At 44.1% G+C, this 20,167-nt stretch overlaps 1 protein-coding gene across 50 annotated transcripts in view; it reads left to right on the forward strand.

Moving 5' to 3' along the window:
* The window catches only part of LOC126279005 (microtubule-actin cross-linking factor 1), a 485,047-nt gene that overhangs the window by 148,669 nt on the left and 316,211 nt on the right, over positions 1 to 20,167 (forward strand). For 46 of the 50 annotated variants that reach the window (XM_049979337.1, XM_049979346.1, XM_049979333.1 and 43 more), the window contains exons 3-4: positions 1,401 to 1,418; positions 13,963 to 14,025. The exons of the other annotated variants lie outside the window; for them this stretch is intronic. In XM_049979337.1, coding sequence (XP_049835294.1) covers positions 1,401 to 1,418; positions 13,963 to 14,025 — 81 coding nt within the window. The remainder of the gene's footprint in view (positions 1 to 1,400; positions 1,419 to 13,962; positions 14,026 to 20,167) is intronic. 50 annotated transcript variants of the gene reach the window in all.

Here is a 20,167-nt window from a genome sequence, read left to right on the forward strand (position 1 = left end):
AGTGGCCAGCACGCAGCACTCGCTGTGAGGAGTGCAGCGACGTCGAGCTGCTGTCCTCGAAGCGGCGCGTGGGCATCGCGCGGTGGTCGGCTCAGGACCACCGTGGGCCCTTTAGCCGGACTTGCTCGTTCCTCAGCCAGGCCGGCACCGTTGTATTCGGTTTCCCGCCCACCGCTGCTGGCCGTGTCCAGCTATACAGGGCGTTCTTCAGCTGAGCCTCGCGGGCCGCGTTTGTCTGGCACTGCATCGAGTCTGCTTGTAACTATGGAGAAAACACTTCAGGGTGTACCGGCTTGCGGAACAGCAGACCTTAAGGGCCCCCACACCCGATCGACTGATTGTAGCAACAAGTAGGTAGTTCGTGCGACCTGTCCATAGGACGTGTGGGATTAGATCGCAGCGGTCGGTCGCTGACCGCTCGTGATTCCCAAGCAATCTGATGAGTCTTACACGACGTATCGACAGTGTCTGGCAATATGGTTGCTAGACTCCTCTCGTTTCTTTCTTTACTAAGCTTGGTCGTGTGGTTTTGTTTCGTTTCGCTAGGACCACGTGAAGTTAGAACTTCTCTTTGGAATTTATAGTTATTCATGGAGCACGAACCACTACGAAGAGAGAGGCTGAAGTCCGATTTGACACTTAACATTAAGAAAGAATACGAATATGAAACATTGCACTCCTACATTTTTCTGTAGTGAGAAACATTTCGAAGCTTGTTATGTAGAAATGGAAGTTCATACTAAGAGTTTCAACAAACAGGTGGCTTGGAGTTAATACGTCTAGTTGTTTCATATATTAAGGTTCTAACTGTTAAACAGATAGGATGTAATATTAAGCGACGATGTTAATTTAAATATTTAGTTTGTTCGTATTCCACAGAATTACGTAGGTCCCCTACAGTTTCATGTAATTCAACTCCCCCCACTCACCATACAATTAATGCAACAGTTACGGAACCCAGCAATGCTTCTATTGGTAATATTTCTATAAACACTTCTAGAATGCAAAGCCAATAAGTGCCATTAAGTAACCATTTGTACTTAAATTGCAAGACTAACATACGAAAAAACGACTTAACGCTATCCCAGTGTCACATTGTTGCATCACACTCTCTCTGCCTGGAGACGTAAACTCATTCCGCATAAGTTTGCGAGGATGGAGAGACATAGGCAGTTTGTTAGTCATCGATTTTGTTAACGTAATACCGTAGGCGTTTTCCCTGCGACCAGTTGGGATATGGTGATTTACATTGCTGCCGTTCACATCCACCGAGAAAGATGCTGCAGCGCTCAGTGTGTGGTGAACTGTATGTCTTTGGGTGGTGGCCTTGTCTAATGCTATTTCTTTCTGTGTCTTCTTTTTTACATGCCTTTCCAAATCCACACGAACGAACTCAACAGCACTGGAATTATATAAAGGTTAGTAAGGGAAAAACATTACTTGTCCATTACAGTACGATCGTGTGTGTGTGTGTGTGTGTGTGTGTGTGTGTGTGTGTGTGTGTGTGTGTGTGTGTGTGTGTGTGGTGTGTGTGTGTGTGTGTGTGTGTGTGTGTGTGTGTGTGAATGTGCTAGAAATCAAACAAAATTGGTTTTGTGTGGAGGAATAATAGTCATCACGACCAGTATAGCAACATATCGTCGCGCATCATAGGAACAAATAATGAAAGATACGCGAGGCAATTCAAAATATCTTAGCGAACACAAATTTTAAATTGCTGCACGGTCCGTAAGAGAGATGTGACGTAAGTGGTTGTTCGAAGCTCTTTATTTTCCCGTAATAGAACTCACACCAGGATTGATATTCTTATGTTAGATCGAGTGTCTCAAGTTTTTAATATTATGATAGGAAAACCGTGTGAGTAAACTGCAGGAAGACCATGACGAATATTGTTCGTTTTTAGAGGCATCAGAAAAAGATTTCGGTGTCCTGTTATATATCATGCTATGTCATAAGATACAATTCTTACACGTGGAAAGTTATTAGAACCAATTTGCAACCTACCTACACTAATGCCATCGAAATAGATCCATTATTCTCTTTCACACTCCCTTCCTCGTCCAGGTCTTTGGCCGAGCTCCGCTCTTAGAAGCTCGTTATGATAAACTACCTTGTTTCTGTCTGGACAGTCATACCCTCAATTGTGACTGGTGAAAAAGTTGATCTCCAAGGCAGCTCTCATATGTTTACAGGGTTGGCTTTCAGTTTACACTCAATAAGTTAACAAAACTAACGTAAGTATCAGGTACTAGATGGACACGTGAAGTGATGAATCAAGTACAGTATTGAACCTGTAGCCGAGGATACTGCTCGTAATTTAAACTTGTATTTGGTTTCTACAGGAGTCACTTCGTGGATGTGCCACATGTGAAACGAGCTACCGAGAGTCGCGTTAATCTGGCGAAGGCGACGTTACCTTTAGAATTGAAAGTGATTTCCAAGTACCGCTTCCTTAAGTAGGAATTTTACCACAATCTCAGAAAAGTTTAAATTTGCCTTGCTGTGCTGGGAGAGGTTAAAGAGTGACAATTAGTCTTAAGTGATAATGAGGAGTTTTGCTGAATTTGACTGAGTTATTTTATCTGCAGTGCAGTTTAAAAAGTTTTTATCACGTAACGATATTTGTAGTTATCTATTCCCATGAGTCGTGTAATATCAAGAAGCTCATAAGATAGCTGCCAACAAAGTAATGAAGGGTCTGTGTTTTTGAAAATCTGAATAAAAACTTTCACGGATACAGTTATGCCACTTAAAGTTTCTCGCTGTTTCATATAAACTCACCAGTCTTGTCAAACAGCTCCCCTGATGCGGAGACCATGTTATGATAAGAGACCCTCCTATATTTGTTATACGCATTCAGTAAGGCTATGGACCGCTTCAGTTTTTGTATCACTTGCAACCCTTGATGAAGAAATCTGTCACTGGACACCACATTTTTCAGCAGCACAATTCTCTGCGTCATATGGACACAATAGTGCTACATTATTCAGTTCATATTCGACTCCAAATTCGCCAGACATGACAGTATCCGCGCTGTCATGGAGCTGCCAGATCCTCTGTAAACTATTTTGGGTGGACGTCAGCGTGAACAGGTGTTTCCTTTAGAGTCGTAGAATTATGGACCTTATGCATGCTAAAGAAAGCTGAGCCAGCGAGCTGTTTTGAAATTTATGATCACCTCCGTGATCTACTGGTCGGCGTCGGGTCCCCAGTTCTATTCTCGGATTTTTATGATGCAGCAATGTCCAGATCCGTATCCTGGGTCTCGTGAGGTGCTTATAGATTCGCTGTGTGGGTGCTCTCTAGTGTTCTGTCCGGTGGCCGTGTGTGTGCTTCTGAGTTCTACGATTGCGAGCAGTGGGCGTCAGACAGGCGAGTCCCTGGGCTCCGGGGCGAGACAGGACAGGACAGGACAGGCCGTGTCTGTGGCCGGGCGCGTGTTAACTCAATGGCCGCATTGTGAGGGACCTATCACTGGGGAGGGCCCACACGACATTCCTTAACCCTCTCGTCGCTGCAGCTCACTTCACGAGCGCCACTCCTTAAAGAAAAAAGAAAGGGCCCCAGCCGTTTTCTTTGAGCTCTGGCTTCGGCCCCACGCTGTGGCAAGCTGTGGGAAGGGGGGCGGCCTGGGGATCGTAGTTATACATGAGGTAAGAAATCACAAAAAGAGTACTTGATCAGAGGAGCTAATGATAAGAAATCGTAAGTTATAGTGTTGTTGAGAGAGAGAGAACTGAGCACTGATAGCAACAATCCAATCTGCTTTATTATTGTCCACAGCGAAGACCACCAGCCTCAATCCCTTACAACAGCGCAAAAAAACCACATATTTTGTCTGTTGGGGAAACTGTCACACTCGAATCAGTTGCTTCAAAAAGACCACCATTCTTACTCAATCAGAGATTATACTGACATTCCGAGCACGACGTCGACGGCTGGTTACACCCGCGTCCTTTTTTCCCGAATGCCGGCTCTGTTAAAGTCGTTGTTCAGTTTTTGAGAAGACATATGTGTGCCAATGTCTCGGAGGATTAACAGATAGAGAAGTATTGACCGTAGACGAAAATACTGGCATCTCTGGTGTAGATTTACTCTCCATGTTTTGAATAATTTTTTTCACGTGTCATCTGAGTGGTTGATGCAGGCTTTCTGGACCTCCTCTCATATGCCAACATCTCAGGTTGGCAGCTACACCTAACATTCTCAATTATTTGTTCTATATATTCCCACCTCTGCAATCCTTACGGCTCCCTCTAGCGCCAAGGAAGTTACTCCCCGATATCTTAATACCTGTCCTATTATCGTCTTCCTTCTTTTAGTCATGTTTCTCATATATTCTCTTCCTCGCCGATACGTCAGAGGATTTCTCATTTCTGGTCGATCCGCTAAATTTTCAGCGTCGTTCTGTAACACCACTTCTCAAACGCTGAGTGTCATTTCTTTCTCGTTTTTTCTACAGCCATAATTCACTTCCATACTGTGCTGTGCTCGACATGTACGCTCTCAGAAGATTTTCCCTCAAACTAAGGACTTTCTTTGATACTAGGAGACTTCTTTTATCGAGGAATTCCCTCTTTATTAATTTCTTTCGCCTTTCTTTGATTTATTCTGTTTCCTGTAGTTCTTCCTGAGTTCCACTGACGACACCAGTATTGTCAGCGAATCTTACCATTGATTTCTTTTCACCCTCCAATCTCTCTCCTAAACCTTTCATTTATTTTCGTTCATTATTTCTTTGATATGAGGGTGAACGTTAGGAGAGAGACTCTTCCCTTCCTTACGAGCTTTTTATTCCATACGCTTCTCTCTTACTATTCTATTCTTACATTTCTCTCTGGTTTCTTGTACATCTATTTTTCTTAAGATTTCAAATATCTTGTCCCATGCTACGTCTTTGAACGTCATGTATAAAATATTTTTCATGTACACCATACGCAGGGGAGTTCTCATAGTTGACAGAATGACTTACTGTACTGCGTGAGGTATGGCGCAGATTTCCGTACACGACGTATAAAACGGCAGTCCATTGACGGAACTGTTATTTGTAATTAGGTGATCCATGTGAAAAGGCTTACGACGTGATAATGGCCGCACGACGGGAATTAAGACTATGAACGCGGAATGACAGTTGGAGCTAGACGCAAGGACACTACACTTCGAAAATCGTTAGGGAATTAAATATTCCTAGATCCACAATGTCAAGTGTGTGCTGAGAATATCACATTTCAGCCATTACCTCTCACCACGGAGAACGCAGTGGGCGATGGCCTTCAGTTAACGACTGAGAGCAGCGGCGATTTCGTCGTTGTCAGTGCTAACAGACAAGCAACACTGCGTGAAATGACAGGAATCAATGTGGGACGTACGACGAACGTATCCGCCGGGACAGTGGCGAAATTTGGCGTTAATCGGCTATGGCGCCTTTGCTAAGAGCACGACATCGCCTGGAGCGCCTGTCCTTGCCTCGTGACCCCATCGCTCTGACCCTAAACGATTTGGAAACTGTGGCCTGGTCAGATGAATCCCTATTTCAGTTGGTAAGAGCTGATGGGAAGTCATGGATCCAAGTTGTCAACAATGCCCTGTGCAAGCTGGTGGTGGCTCCATAATGGTGTGAGCTATGTTTACGTGGAATGGAGTGGATCCTCTGGTGCAAATAAACCGACCATTGACTGGGAATGGTTGTGTTCGCCTACTAGTAAAGGCTATTTTCAACCGTTCATTGACTTCATGTTTCCAAACAACGATGGAATTTTTATGGACGACTGTGCACCGTGTCACCTGGCCAGCATTGTTCGCGATTGGTTAAAAGAACATTATGGATAATGCGAGCGAATGTTTCGGCCAACTGGATCGCCCGACATGAATCCCATCGAACATTTATGGAACATAATCGAGAGGTCAGTTGGTGCACAAAATTCGCACCTGCAACACTTTCGCAGTTGGCGGCTATGGAGGCAGCGTGCAGCGTGGTTCAGCATTTCTGCATGGACGTAGAGTTGCTCCAGCCGGGCAGGAGGAGATCTGACAAGATATTAGGAGGTATCCCCGGACTTTCGTCACCTCAGAGTAATTACGCGCGTTGAGGGCTTCAAGCGTATGTATTACATCGAGACAGTTGAGCGTCTCATTGCGAAGGTGCGAGTTCGCGGCGCGAAAGGAAATGAAAGTTCAGGGACTACATACAACAGGTGCTGCCAAGAGCTGAAGCATTTCTTGGCCAAGCGTTATTAATAGACAGTTCACTCAGAAGTGTGGTGCGAACAGAATCATTGTGACCGCAAACGGCGACCGGGACCGGAAATAGGCAGACAGCCAAAGGTTGGCGGCCGCGAAATCCTCAGGGTCAGTGAACGGCCGCCGGGAGAGGCAGCCCAAAAAAAGAACGCCAGCTGTGTGTATGCGGCTGGCTCCTTTAGCTTCAGCACACCCACGGTTCCAGAGTCCGTGCCACTGTCGCTACGGTACTGTGCAGGTGACCGCGTTTTACAGCAGAACTACAGACTTACTCAGCTTACTAAAACGTCTGTGCAGCTACAGTTACGGCATTTTTTCCTCCCCTCGCTTCCTAGCAGAGATTAAGCTTATCTTTAGTGCCCCGTATAGCGTACCGAACGGCTTAAACGTGCATGCTCTGTCTTCACGTCCTCGAGGTGTCAACTGCTATCAGAACTCAGCAGATTAGGCATCTTATCTTTCGACTGGTGTGATCCACGCAGATTTCACTATATAATTTAGCACTGTTCGAATTCCGAACTGTTACCTGGACCGTGAGGAGGTCGGAATGTGAAACAGCTATTTTTAATTTATTTTCTATCCTTTAAACCGTGTGACAGGTGCTAGGTCTTAACGACTAACCTTGTAATCGGATCCTCCCGGCTTGTTTATCTTTGTTACGAGCGAGCGTTCTGTGCCGTTTGGACACAGTATAACTAGTATATTCTGTTCCTATTCCGCTCACGTAAAGCACTCGAAAAGATTTTCTATCGGTAGGACGTCGAATATCTAACTTTACTATGATAATCATTACGCGTAAACTTCGTGGCTTCTTTTGTACCGGCAGCAGTCGAAATTTCAGTAGCGAAATATAACCGTGATGGACAAAGCATTATCGTTGCGGCGTTTACTGGAGTTGGTCAAGCACTTGTGTGGCTTATTGCATCTAACTAAAGAAACCAGTGACCATTCGATAGGTGCTCTTTCTTCACAGTATTGAATAGTCAGTCTGCCTAGAATTCTAAAAGGATCTTTTTCTTGCACGAATAACGCTTCCTCCGGACGTCTGCATCACCGTATGTACTCCGGAAGCAACTTTGTAGTGAATGGCAGAATGTTCTTTGTACTACTGCCAGTGATTCCTCTCCCTGTTACACGTGGAAACTGAGGAATTATGGCCAGTACGCCTATATAAGTTCTCGAATGTTGCTTAATCTGTCCGTAAGGACTTAGTGTGAGAGGGACGTCCGTCTATCGCAAGTGCTGATTCTCTAAAGTTCCTCAATAGCGTTTCGCGTTTCCATTACTTGACTATCTGCTGCCGCGTCAGGATGTATACCATCAACAGATCCCTTCATTTAGTACAGCTGTAAAATTTATTTTCTCCGCGATTAGAGTCGGCGCTCCATCAGTTGTCTTAAGAGGAGGTGATGAAAAGCAATGCCTACGAATTTTTAATGTGAAAACGCGTAAAACTTCCTAATTAAACGAACGTCAGTAACATTCTACATCTTTATTCTTCATGTCTACATATTTATTTCTTTACGTAATCACCCTGGCGATGAACTTACTTCCCCCAACGATAGACCAGTTTAGTGATACCGTCATTTTAGAATGTTTGACTTTATTCACGGAGCCACATCAACCCCTGCTTTTACCGCTTTCAAACTGAAGTCCAAGACGGTGTTGTTTAAGGTTGGAAGCAGACGAGTATCGGATGGTGCCGAGGCGGGACTTGTGCAGCATGATCGATGACAGTGAACCCAACACGTCAGATTGTCGCAGTGCTCGTGTGTCGTCTGGTATAGTTCTGCGGCAGGACAGTTTCGAAACTCGGTCACGTTACACACCGCCATCTTACACCCTACAGTTCGGAGCTGTATAGCAGCAGAGGACTGCAAATTTGTAGACATAAGAATAAAGATGGCGATTGCCACTAACATTTGTTTTATTTAAAAGCTCTAAGAGTTTTCACATAAAAAATTGGAAGGCTTTACTTGTTAGCACGCTCTCGTAATACAGTACCTAATAGTCAGTATTGGTCTCCAGAACCACATTTAAAAAGCTTCTACCCTCCTCTTATCTCTGTTATTTATCGTCCACATCCCCTTCCGTGCAATGCTACACTCCAAATACTCTCAGGAAAGTCTCCCAAAAACTTAAATTTATACGTTCTACGTTAAAATATTTATCTTCTTCAGCAACTATTATCTTTCTGTTGCCAGTCTACATTTTATATGCCCTCTACTTTTGCCATAGTCAGTAAATTTACTTTCCAAATACCAAACCTGTCTAGGTTTTTTTTTTTTTCATTCTAGAAACATTCCCCAGGCTGTGGCTAAGCCATGTCTCCGCAGTATTCTATCTTTCAGGAGTGCTAGTTCTGCAAGGTTCGCAGGAGAGCTTCTGTGAAGTTTGGAGGGTAGGAGACGAGGTACTGGCAGAAGTAAAGCTGTGAGGACAGGGCATGAGTCGTGCTTTGGTAGCTCAGTTGGTAGAGCACTTGCCCGCGAAAGGCAAAGGTCCCGAGTTCGAGTCTCGGTCCGGCACGCAGTTTTAATCTACCAGGAAGTTTCATATCAGCTCACACTCTGCTGTAGAGTGAGAATTTCATTCTTAAAACCTCTCTAGTGTTTATAGTATCTCAGTATCTAACTCAATTTTCTCGGCATCGCCTGATCTAATTCGACTGCACACCATTACCACCTTTCTTGTACTTATGTTGATATTCGTCTTACACTTCCGTTGATATTTGTCTTATAACCTCTTTTCAAGACAGTACCTATTTTCATTCAACGGATCATCAAAGTCCTTTGCCGTCTTTGGCATAATTGTAGTGTCATACGCAAACGTTAATGGTATTGTTCTGTAATTTTTGGCGCCCTTTCCAATAAATCACAACAGATCAATTAACGTGGTTGCCTCAGGGTGCAAGTGTTTGCCTTTAGAGCGTAGATATCCCCTGCGCTATTTGACGGTTGCGTCTGATTTCTCTGGTTTATAGCCGACTGCAATCAAACATTGTAGGATCTTTTATTCACGAATATTACCTTAGGTCTGTTTAGGTGTAGGTTCACCACCCCGCTTGTTATCCAAACATTAGTCATTTGCTAGATTTTCGTCCATTTCAGAGTACAAATGCACATTTAGTGGATTTTACTACAGAGATTTGTGGCGCATTTAATACGTAACGAGAACATGTTTAGTAGATGTGAAAGAGGAAACGAAGGTATAGTAATTCTGCTAAGAGTGCTTTCGTATTAATGCTTCCAATTAGTCTTCTTGACACTTCAGTTTTGTATGTTTTTGGACACGTCAGTATAACTGTTGCTAGTGTCATATTGAATCACCCTTTTCTATAGTCTGTGCGCACTTTGAGTTGCTCGATGCTCTCCATGATTGATTGTCATCTCGATGTATGAGAATGGAGTTGCACTACTCCGAGAGCGATAGCGTAATGTACGAACTTCGTAAATAAAAACAACTGAGTGGATTATTTCAAACATATTATTGGAAATAGCGGTATATCTGTTTCAAATAAGTGCACGCGCCTTGGCGAGGTTTACAGTAGTACCTTTCGCAATACTTGACGAGTGGACGGGGCGCACACAGCCCTTGTGAGACGAATTGAGGAGCTACTTGATTGAGAAGTAGCAGTTCCGGTCACGAAAACTGACAACGGCAAGAGAGCAGTGTGCTGGCCACATGCCCCTCCATATCCGATTGAAGTGACGCGTGTCGGCCGAGGATGACACGGCGGTCGTCCGTACCGGTGGGCCTCCGAGGCCTATTCTGGCGGAGTTAAGTTCAGTTCGGATTTTTAGAGTAGAGCAGGAAGGAGTAAGTAGCCGTATGGAGCGTAGCTTCTTCCACGTGGACCAGTGAGCAAGACGAGTGGAGAACCAATGCATAGCAGCGCGGCCTGCCGACATTTACATAGTCGCTCCGTGAGGCGGGCTGCCAATGAGACGTTGGCGCCGGCACTTTTTTCCCGTGTGACGTGGGACTTTGAACCGCTGCCCAGAATGCCGTTCCCTGCTGGGCGCGTGCGCACGTAGGATGCCGAGCGCCGTGCGCCGTGCGGCCGGTCACATCGCACGGTGCGCCCGCCGCTCCAGCTAACGTTACAAAACTGGGTGCCCCAGCTGCTGGAGTCCATAAATTGTGCCCTATCCGGGAGTCCCATAAAATTTGTGGCAGTTGGCTCGATCCCAACTCCAACATTGCAGCCTTCACGGGACTCTGTCGTCTGGTTCTTAGCTCCAGAGGCGTTTTTAATTTCCTTCTTTACAGCCCTTACTCGGTATTTAAGTAGGTCAGCGCCGCTTATTAACAATACAGCGAGCACGGCAGTAAAGTGAAAATGAATAGCCAAACTGTTGGAAGTTCGCTCGTCGTAAATACACAGCATCGCGCTGACTAAGACTTGCGTTCATTACAGTTTTATGCTAAATCATTTGTTGCAAGCTGTAAAACTACTGCAAATATATACGACTCTCTGTTATCCCTGTTTTCAATATAGCCGACAAAATCCCTACAATAAAATCAAGTGAGAAGGTCGTGATGAGATTTCAAAGTTAGTTTAGTTAGTTAGTTAATTACAAACATGCTGCGATACAACTTCTTTTGTAACACTACGTGTATGCATTGTATTTAGTGCAGTTTTATGTTTGCCTTGTATGATGCTCGTTACGAGGAGAGAAAGGAGAGGCTGAAACCTGGTGCCGTCACATAGCCTACTCCTGGCGAATAGCACCAAGGGGGCCGTCAAGCTTAAGGTCCCCGTCCGACAGAGAGATCACCAGTTTCACATGGCCTCACTTCAGGAGACCCTGCGGAGAGGTTTGTTATTTAAGTCAGGACACTGGATTCGAACTGAAGGTGCCACAAAAGTAGTATTCCGATTGTACTTGGAGTGGGGGGGGGGGGGGGGTGTGACGTTGTGAATGGAATAACAAGATTTCCGGTATCAAGCAATAGTACACCAGTTGCGTTTCTTCACATCGGCTTTCTTCAAAAACAGTTGCTGAAAATGGTGAACAAAAATCTGAATGACAAGATTGGTCTTTGCGGTGGACGTAGACACACAGTAAAGCATTGCACCATAAAGTCAGCCATAGCCACGACTTAGATATTACTAGATGAAAATGTTGAATCTGATATCGCACGATATATCTAACCGAAACTGATCTAAATATACGCGATGGATAACACTAACTCTCTACTAGTACGTCTAGGTTATCATTATTAAGACGTAGAATATTCCAGACATACCAACCCAGTCGTCTACCAATATTTGTAGTTGTTAACGTAAATGACACCGTCAGGCGTGGTTATAGATGAAGTAATTGTCATCAAACTGTAGGGCGATTTCAGTATCACAGTGTCATTACTTGTCGTCCTGTCTGAGGTGGTCTTTCCTTTGCTTTCGTCGGGCCCTAGAACTGACTTGCCCGGCCACTTACAGGGGTATCTAAACTTTAGTGTGGACTCCGAACCACGGCGCAGTTCGGCGTTTTTTCACGCTAACAAACATTGTCCGACGTGAAAGAACAGATAAGTGATACACAAAAATCGTAGGAATGGACTGGGACTCGAACCCCCACCACTTCGGATCCGTTTTGTGGCGTGTTACCATGGAGCCACACAGAGATACCTTTTCGTTGATACTATAATAATTAATAATAAAAAGAAGAAAGTGGAAGAAAAAGTACTTGACTCCTTCATTAAGATTTGTGCTCCAACGTTTTTGGCAAAAGTATGGTAATTTTACGTGCGGTGAAACACTATGGCTAAAGTGAAAAGGGTATGCAAGAGGGGCGTCGAAGACTGGAGTGTACTGCAGTGCACGCTAACTACTCCAGACACGGTGTTGCGCTCGAGTCCACAAGAGTTTATCGGCTTGTTGAGTTCGGAGTCCGCGATAAGGCTCGCAGCCGCCGCTTGCGCACTTCCTGTTCCGTGCTCGCGAGTCAGACCCCTCTGCAGCGGTTCTTTTATCGGACAGTACCACGCATGGCCCCATTACCTCTTGATGCACCCATAAATTTGTACAATTCCCATCGGTCATCAGCCTTCTCAATATTGTTACATCTCCATCGCACTGGGGAGTGCGCTGCAATAGATCAAAAAGATACAAATGGAGCAATATACTTTCATATGTCATATAGTTGTTTAGCGGTTGGGTGACATGAAAAAATTAATTTTTTTCTAGTCCTGCTAATTTTTTATTCTCTTCGGCGTACCACGATTGCACCACCCTATCCATATAAACGTCATAAGAAGTTTCAGGTTGCTTCAGTATGTTTTATGTAAAGCTGATTTTTTTTTTATTTACTCGTGTCCATCTGATGTGTAGCTGATAACTACAGGTGATGTGCACTGGTGTGCAAAACCTAAGGACGAAAGTAACTTGCGCATGATGTATCAATGCCAAGTAACATAGCGCGATGAAACTTTGGACCATATATAGGAAGAGCTGCTAAAGTATGGTGCAGAAGGCAACTGAAAGAGATACGCAACGAGACGAACGGAAATGACACTTTTATTTTTCAAAGACAATAATTACATTGAATTCAACGGGATTTATGAGGGTCTCCGGGCATGACAATTTCAGGAGGATGTCCTGTCACATATTGTCACGAAATTTGTGCATCAGCAGAAATGTGGCCTGGAAGAATGCGTATTATTCAGTTTTGCGTAATGGGATATACGAAAATCTCTACAGTAATGGAGCACTACGTTCTTGCCGGTAGATGAACTAGGCAATATGAGTGGCTGCTAGAAGCAGCATTGCAATCGATACTCGGCGACTGTCTTTAGTTGCACTAAAGTATGACATTAAATCTTGTGGTGGAGACGTTACATCAGATTAGTTCGGTGTGTTTGAATCATTGGTAAATTACGTAGTGTTTCGTAATGAGCAGGCTGCAAGTCATGTTAGATAAAAGCGTTTCAGAGATTTTTATGTCTTCACCTCAAGTGGCGACTGTCTACGATATTATATTTGTTGTATCATTATATTTGTGCACACGAACTTCTTTATCTAGAAGGTTTCAAATGCTTTGAGACTTCTCTCGGAATAGAGGTGTTACATCATATGTGATCACCACTGAAAATTGAGACGCGAGTCTCCTGAAATAAGCAAAAAATAAACACGAACTGACTTGTAGCTTATTTATTACAGAACAATGTAAGCTAATATCAAAGCTCCCTTGCGGAAATGGGCAACGAAGTGATGTTGCAAATGGGAAACTGACGTGTGCGACATGTCAGTAGATATATTTTGTAGGCACAAAAAGGAAGAGATTTAACTTTCAGAACGCGTACGCTCGCATCATTGTTCATAAAACTGGGAGACTTTAAAAATGTGAAAGCTATCGGATACGTACCACTACAAGTGTAACTGTCGAGTAAGGTTTTAATTGTAAACGTGAACTAGCCTTCGGAGTCGAAGTAGTAACACCACTGTTGATCTTTTCATCAGTTTCACTAAAGATTTGACGTTGGCAGCTCGTGGAAAAGTTTCTGTGCAATCTAAAATCTTCTCGTAGTCGAAGCTAGAAGTCGATTCCCCGAGTACTCGAATGTTGTGGACACGTGTGTGTGTGTGTGTGTGTGTGTGTGTGTGTGTGTGTGTGTGTGTGTGTGTGTGTGTGTGTGTGTGTGTGTGTGTAGCTGGTGTTTGTTTGTTTTGCCTGGCTGTCTTGTGGTGCTACACGTGTGCGGGCTGTTCTCTTGCAGACGTACACGTGTCTTCACGTGTGCTCCAACCCGACTGGGACAGGCCAGTGCTGCTCACCATCTGTAAGTCCCGACGACCGCCCGTGTCCGCCTGTTGTTTGTATTCCTAGGTTTTCGCCTGATGCATGGCCTACTGCAGCGCTTGCTTAATCTTATCTAGTTTATTCTTGATTGCTGTGTTGCTGATGTTTTCTGTATTTGCACCTGCTTGCATAAGCATTTTGTCTTTTATCGGCAACTAGTGTAAATTTTACTCACAGGCACTTTTGTTAAATTTGTCTTTAGTGTGGAATAATAGTGCATTGTTAGCGTTATCATTTCATGTAGTCAGTAAAAGAGTGTAGCTTATGTAGCTACACAATTCTAAGTGTCGGCAGTATTCAGAATGCATTTCCACTTTCAAATGGAGTGTGCGTAGAAAGTCAAAGATCCAGACACAGTTTTAATTTGCCATGAAGTTTCATATCGGCATTGTATTTAAACGTTGTTTGTTATGAGGGACACCGAATGCGTCACGGCATTTAATGTTATTAGCCATGTATAAAATGACTACACTCGACGAAAGAGCCAGCTTGATCATATGCGATTTCGCAATTTAGTTTATCAAATAGCTACAGCACCCTCAACGTGTCATCTATTAACAACATACCTTTCAGAGATTAGTGTATGTTGATGCCCTGGCTTGCTGTGCGACAGAAATGAAAAGTTATTTATTTTTTTCTTCTCACTAAAAATGAGTTTACAGAAAATATTTGGAGAAATATTAACGTCGTGCAAGGTTAAGATACCTGCCTAGGACCATACAGTTTGTTGAAAATCCACCAACGTGTACATATGATTTTGATATCAAAGGCTGCAAAACCCGTCATGGACAGCCATAATGCAGTGACTGGTTTACTCGTACGCCATTAAACGTTCACAGTAGGACACGCCCCATTACTTCAGAAGCTTTAATTAGTTTCTCCTTACGCTTTGCACATTTGATAACGAGGAAACTTAAAATTTCCTTGCCGTTGCGCTGTGCAGTGCTAAGGTCACTAGGCTACTTAGATGGTGGACTGGTAAAGTTATTAAGTAAGATGTAGTGCTACTAGGTCTGCAACGATCCAGAATAAGCAAAATGCGACCGTATGTCGTAAGTTTGTAGGAACAGTCTTCTGGCACATGAAAGGTGACATTAGTCTCAATATTTCCATAGCAAAGCGTCGCAGTTACTGCCGAGCAGTAGTCCATAGTGCGCAATGCAGCGGGAAGAAATGTTATTTGATGGATAAGACCCGAAACACTCTAGGGGCACGTCCTCCGTTCTGTTAACCACGGCAAACGCGCTTTCGGCATTCGCTGGACACTTTCAAACCACTTCATTTTATTACTTCCGTGGTAGACTGTTGTTAGGAAACTGCAGCTAAATGCAAATTGGAAGAATTATGTACGTCATTCACTTTTAATTTGTTGCGCGGCGCCTTGAGAGGCCTCTAGCCCGTCGTCTGCGTTACATTTGACTTCGAAGATATTCCAACAAACAGCACAGTGCAGCCCTTTATATGTAGCGAACACAAACGCGAAACCAAAACAATGTGCTTATTTTCGATGTACAACGCCCTGCAATAAGCTTCTTCGAAATGAGACTTAGGCAGACGATTGGATAAATCCAGGAAAGGAAATACACATATCCACATGACGATCATGTCACAACCCCTCGAAACACGTCGTGGTAGTAAATTGACTGATCAAGATAATGTTCATTTATTGTTCCGTCTCAGTTGCACATACCAGAATACAGTACTCTGATGTGTGGTTTTGAGTGGACAAGACAGGTTGCTGACGCATCTACTTAGATCTGAATATGGTCCTTAATGATCGAAACGTGTAATGTAATTTAAAATGTACAACTGACTGTTGCTTGGCGAAGACAGGTTGCTGACGCAACTACTTAGATCTCAAGATGATCCTTAGTGATCGAAACATGTAATCTAATTTAAACTGTACAACTGAAGGAGAATAATAAATGAGAATTATCTAAAGTACCAATATAGTTCCTGAATCCCTCCAGACGAATATGTCGGCTGTAGTGAAAACTGACTGTCGCAGATAATTTTCTGAGTTTCTTTTATTCAAAGCGCTAAAGCTGTGCTCTCAGAAAATCTTCTCCAGAGGATTTAATTTTTTTTTTCCAAGTGGTTGTGTTTCGAAATCTGTCGTTCGTAGTCTTGTTTTATGTTTCAATTCTAAATCTCATTTCTGTTGCTTGACTATGACTTTGTGTTTCCTTCCTAACTGTCCAAGGTTCGCACCACCGTGATTAGTAACCGGGGTATATTCGTCGATCACAGAGCTGTGAGCGGCAACCACCCCTCGTTAATTCGACAAAACTTGGATTTTGTGATTTTCACGAGAGTTTTGGCCGCTGCTTCGGGAATGGCAGTTTCAGTCGGCCACACTATAAAAGAATAGTAACTAGTTAGTGTATGTGAGACGGATGGACGGCGGGGGAGTGCTGTGTGGCCAGGCCACGTGCTGGTTGTTTATCAGGCGACGCGGCCAATGACAAGCAGCAGGTAGGCTGGCCGTTGCGACACGGACAGCAGAACGGGTTCAGTGTAAAGCGGCCGCCGCAGGACATAAATCGCTCGCCCTGCTGGAGTTTCGCCGCACGGGTAGCGACGTCCTCAAGCACGGGGGAAAGCGGCGGACGGACATCTCTGTCGTAATATGCCGGCCGCGTCATCTCTCTAGCGTTTGGAAACCCTCCACTTCCTAGCTTACGCACCGCACAGAAAGGGGCTGGTTGCATCACACACTCCACGATTGTGACGATTCGCAGATACGTTTGCATTATTCCTTTGGAGTACGTGTAATTGATGTAGTGAGATGTACCGGGTGATCAAAAAGTCAGTATAAATTTGAGAACTTAATAAACCACGGAATACTGTAGATAGACAGGTAATAATTGACACACATGCTTGGAATCACAAGAGATTTTATTAGAACAAAAAGAAAAAAAAAATATTGCTAGACACGTGAAAGATCTCTTGCGCGCGTCGTTTGGTGGTGATCGTGTGCTCAGCCGCCACTTTCGTCATGCTTGGCCTCCCAGGTCCCCAGACCTCAGTCCGTGCTATTATTGGCTTTGGGGTTACCTGAAGTCGCAAGTGTATCGTGATCGACCGACATCTCTAGGAATGCTGAAAGACAACATCCGACGCCAATGCCTCACCATAACTGCGGCCATGCTTTACAGTGCTGTTCGCAACATTATTCCTCGACTACAGCTATTGTTGAGGAATGATGGTGGACATATTGAGCATTTCCTGTAAAGAACATCATCTTTGCTTTGTCTTACTTTGTTATGCTAATTATTGCTATTCTGATCAGATGAAGCGCCATTTGTCGGACATTTTTTGAACTTTTGTCTATTTTTGGTTCTAATAAAACCCCGTGTCATTCCAAGCATGTGTCTATGTATACCTCTCTGTCTACATTATTCCGTGATTTATTCAGTTTTCAAATTAACTAACTTTGATCACCCGGTATCATTCCTGTACGTGGATCAAGACCGAATGAAGGAAGATTAGAATGTAATATGGCATTGCAGTGCCTGGTTTGTTCAGAAATACCATGGAATGTTTATTCGAACATGCATGTGTATCCGAAGGAACAGGCACTGCGGAGACTACAGCCGTTAGAAATACATGAAATGTATTCGCAGTTGAGAATATGGACAATCAGCAGATGCATAATGGAACGCATGTCCGAAGGAACTGGCATCGTATTTCTGAACAACATAGGCACTACAATAAAGTACCGGTTAAGCGAGTTTACGTATATTTTTGCACAAGCGAGACATTTTAGTTTAATGGATGTGAGAGTACAGGATGTAGACACATGGATGACGACGTATGGAAATTTAGGTCTGGCCGTGAGTTGTGTTCGGATAGCGTACGTCCGCTCGCTATAAGTGGGAAATCTGGGCTCGACACAAATTTCAATTGTCGTCATTCCATTCGACAGCTGTTGGTTGTCCATATTCGCAACTGCGAATACATTTTATGTGTTAGAGTTTAATGTCCCGTCGACAGCGCGGTCATTAGCGAAGGGAATAAGACAGATAGTTACTGTGGTCCACGTGATCAGGATCCGGGCGTTATGTGGCGCAATTAACTCAGCAATGGCCAGCGATGTGGGGTGTAGTTATCCCACCAGTGGTAAAGATAGCAACTCCAATAAATCGTGACTTCCATCCCCTGGTCTGGTAAATAAAGCTGCCAATGTAATGAAACATCTTGGCAGATGAAAACTGCGGACTAGTCTGGGGATAGAACCCGGACCATTGCTCCTTTGCGGGCAATACTCTTACAAACTGAGCTGTCCGGGCACCGACTCACGACCAGCCTGCACAGCCTCACTTCTGTCACTTCTGTCACTTTCCAAACTTCTCATGAATTTTACTGCTAGAAGAAAGCGTATACGGGAGGAATGGCTTAGCCATAACCTAGGGTATTGTTCCAAGAATTGATTGTGGAAGGCGCTAACATAAGAACAAGCAGCACTTTCCCTTTAGAAGAAAGTTTGGGAGCGAGTAGTGAGGCTCCAATTACAGATTAAGACACGCAAGCTCAGTGTAAAGAATTTCAGTAGTAATTATCGTTTTAATGGGTGCAAAAGTAACCCGCCAGGTTGCATTCCTAACAACATTATTAAATAACCACCATTCGCTGAAAACACATATAAACATATGCCTGTTTTGCCTTTTTTTAAATCTAAGTTTGCTTATTTCGTTCCTGTTCCGTCACGCTCGATATTCAGTCTCAGGTAAAGAATAAAATAAACATTTGTAGCTACGGTTCTGTTTAATTATCTTACAAACTGTATTTTCGTTACAGTTCACTTCGTTCGAGTGCTATCTGTCGAAAAAAGAAATAAACGTTTAGTACGGATTATAATTAACATCGCTTCAATAATAACAAAGACAACTTGTAAGTTGAAGAACAGTAAAAACGGAAATCAACCTAATCACATCTACCACTTGATCGATATAGATTCCATTTCAGGTTTCAGCTCCACTGCTCTATGTAGATCGCAAATAATTAAGTTGTGCCCTACACCCAACTTCCTTTCTTGTCAGATGTGTGGGAGATAACACGGTTTGTATCGTAGATTTCGGTTCTTCACTACAGGTTCGGCATTCGCCATTGTTTCCTTAAATCTGACATCCTTTTAGTCGTGTAGCATGACGAATTTATCATCATTGCGGCTGCCAGTTGATATCTTTTCTCTCTCTTCATCTTGGCCCATTCACAGCACCTTAATGCTTTGTGCTATCTTCGTTATCGAATGCGTGTACTCTTCGTGATCTGTGGGGTTTTATCGTCGCGGTTGATTGATGGAGTACTTCGCGGTGTTACCGGAGTCGATCTTCCTATTTTATGGAATGGAAACAACTCGGGAAACATGCTGGAGTACACCATCAGTGCATTTACTACTGACGATCATTAATTACAGCCTTTCTTCTTTCTAACTTTTCAATAGCTCCTGGTATTTTATTATATCTTTCCAGTCCACACAAGGTGTTTACCTCGAAGCACGCTCTTTGGAAGGCTTCTAAATATTGCTCTTGGCGTCTTTTCAATGTCATGCGAGCTACGCCATCTGAAATTCGGTGATCCGAACTTCCGAATTAACGTAGAAAAGGAGGCCAGTTAATGTCAGACGGGGGACTAAGAAGGGAGAGAAGAACGGTTAAGATGGGTTGCGGGAAGTGAGATCGCCTGCCCTGTAACCAGAAGCTGTGCCGTGGAGGCGGGACGGGCTGCAAGTGAAGGTGTCTGCTAGTGGAACGTTTCCCGGTACTGTATTATCACTAATGGGACCGCCGGCAGGAGAGTCGCCCTCCTGCGCGCAATTTCCGGCGCGGCGCAGCAGACGGACAGGTGTAGTAATTGCGGCCGGTGACGGTGCTGTCTGAGCGCCGTGTTGCGCAACGGCAGCGCGGTATCTGAGGCGAGGTGACAGCTCGTCGCGGGTCCCAGATGCCACGAGCGCCCTGCCCCAGGGCCGACCACCTCTGGCCTCTGCGTTCGTGCAACTCCGCTCGCGTTCCCTGTTAGCGAATCTCCCAAAAGTTACGGCTGTTCAAATACCATACTGAAATTCCGTAGATACCTCGACAAAGTCAGATAAAAAAAATATCGATACCGACATTATC

This window comes from Schistocerca gregaria, chromosome 6 (genome assembly GCF_023897955.1).
Source record: "Schistocerca gregaria isolate iqSchGreg1 chromosome 6, iqSchGreg1.2, whole genome shotgun sequence".
In the NCBI taxonomy this organism is placed as follows: Eukaryota; Metazoa; Arthropoda; class Insecta; order Orthoptera; family Acrididae; genus Schistocerca; species Schistocerca gregaria.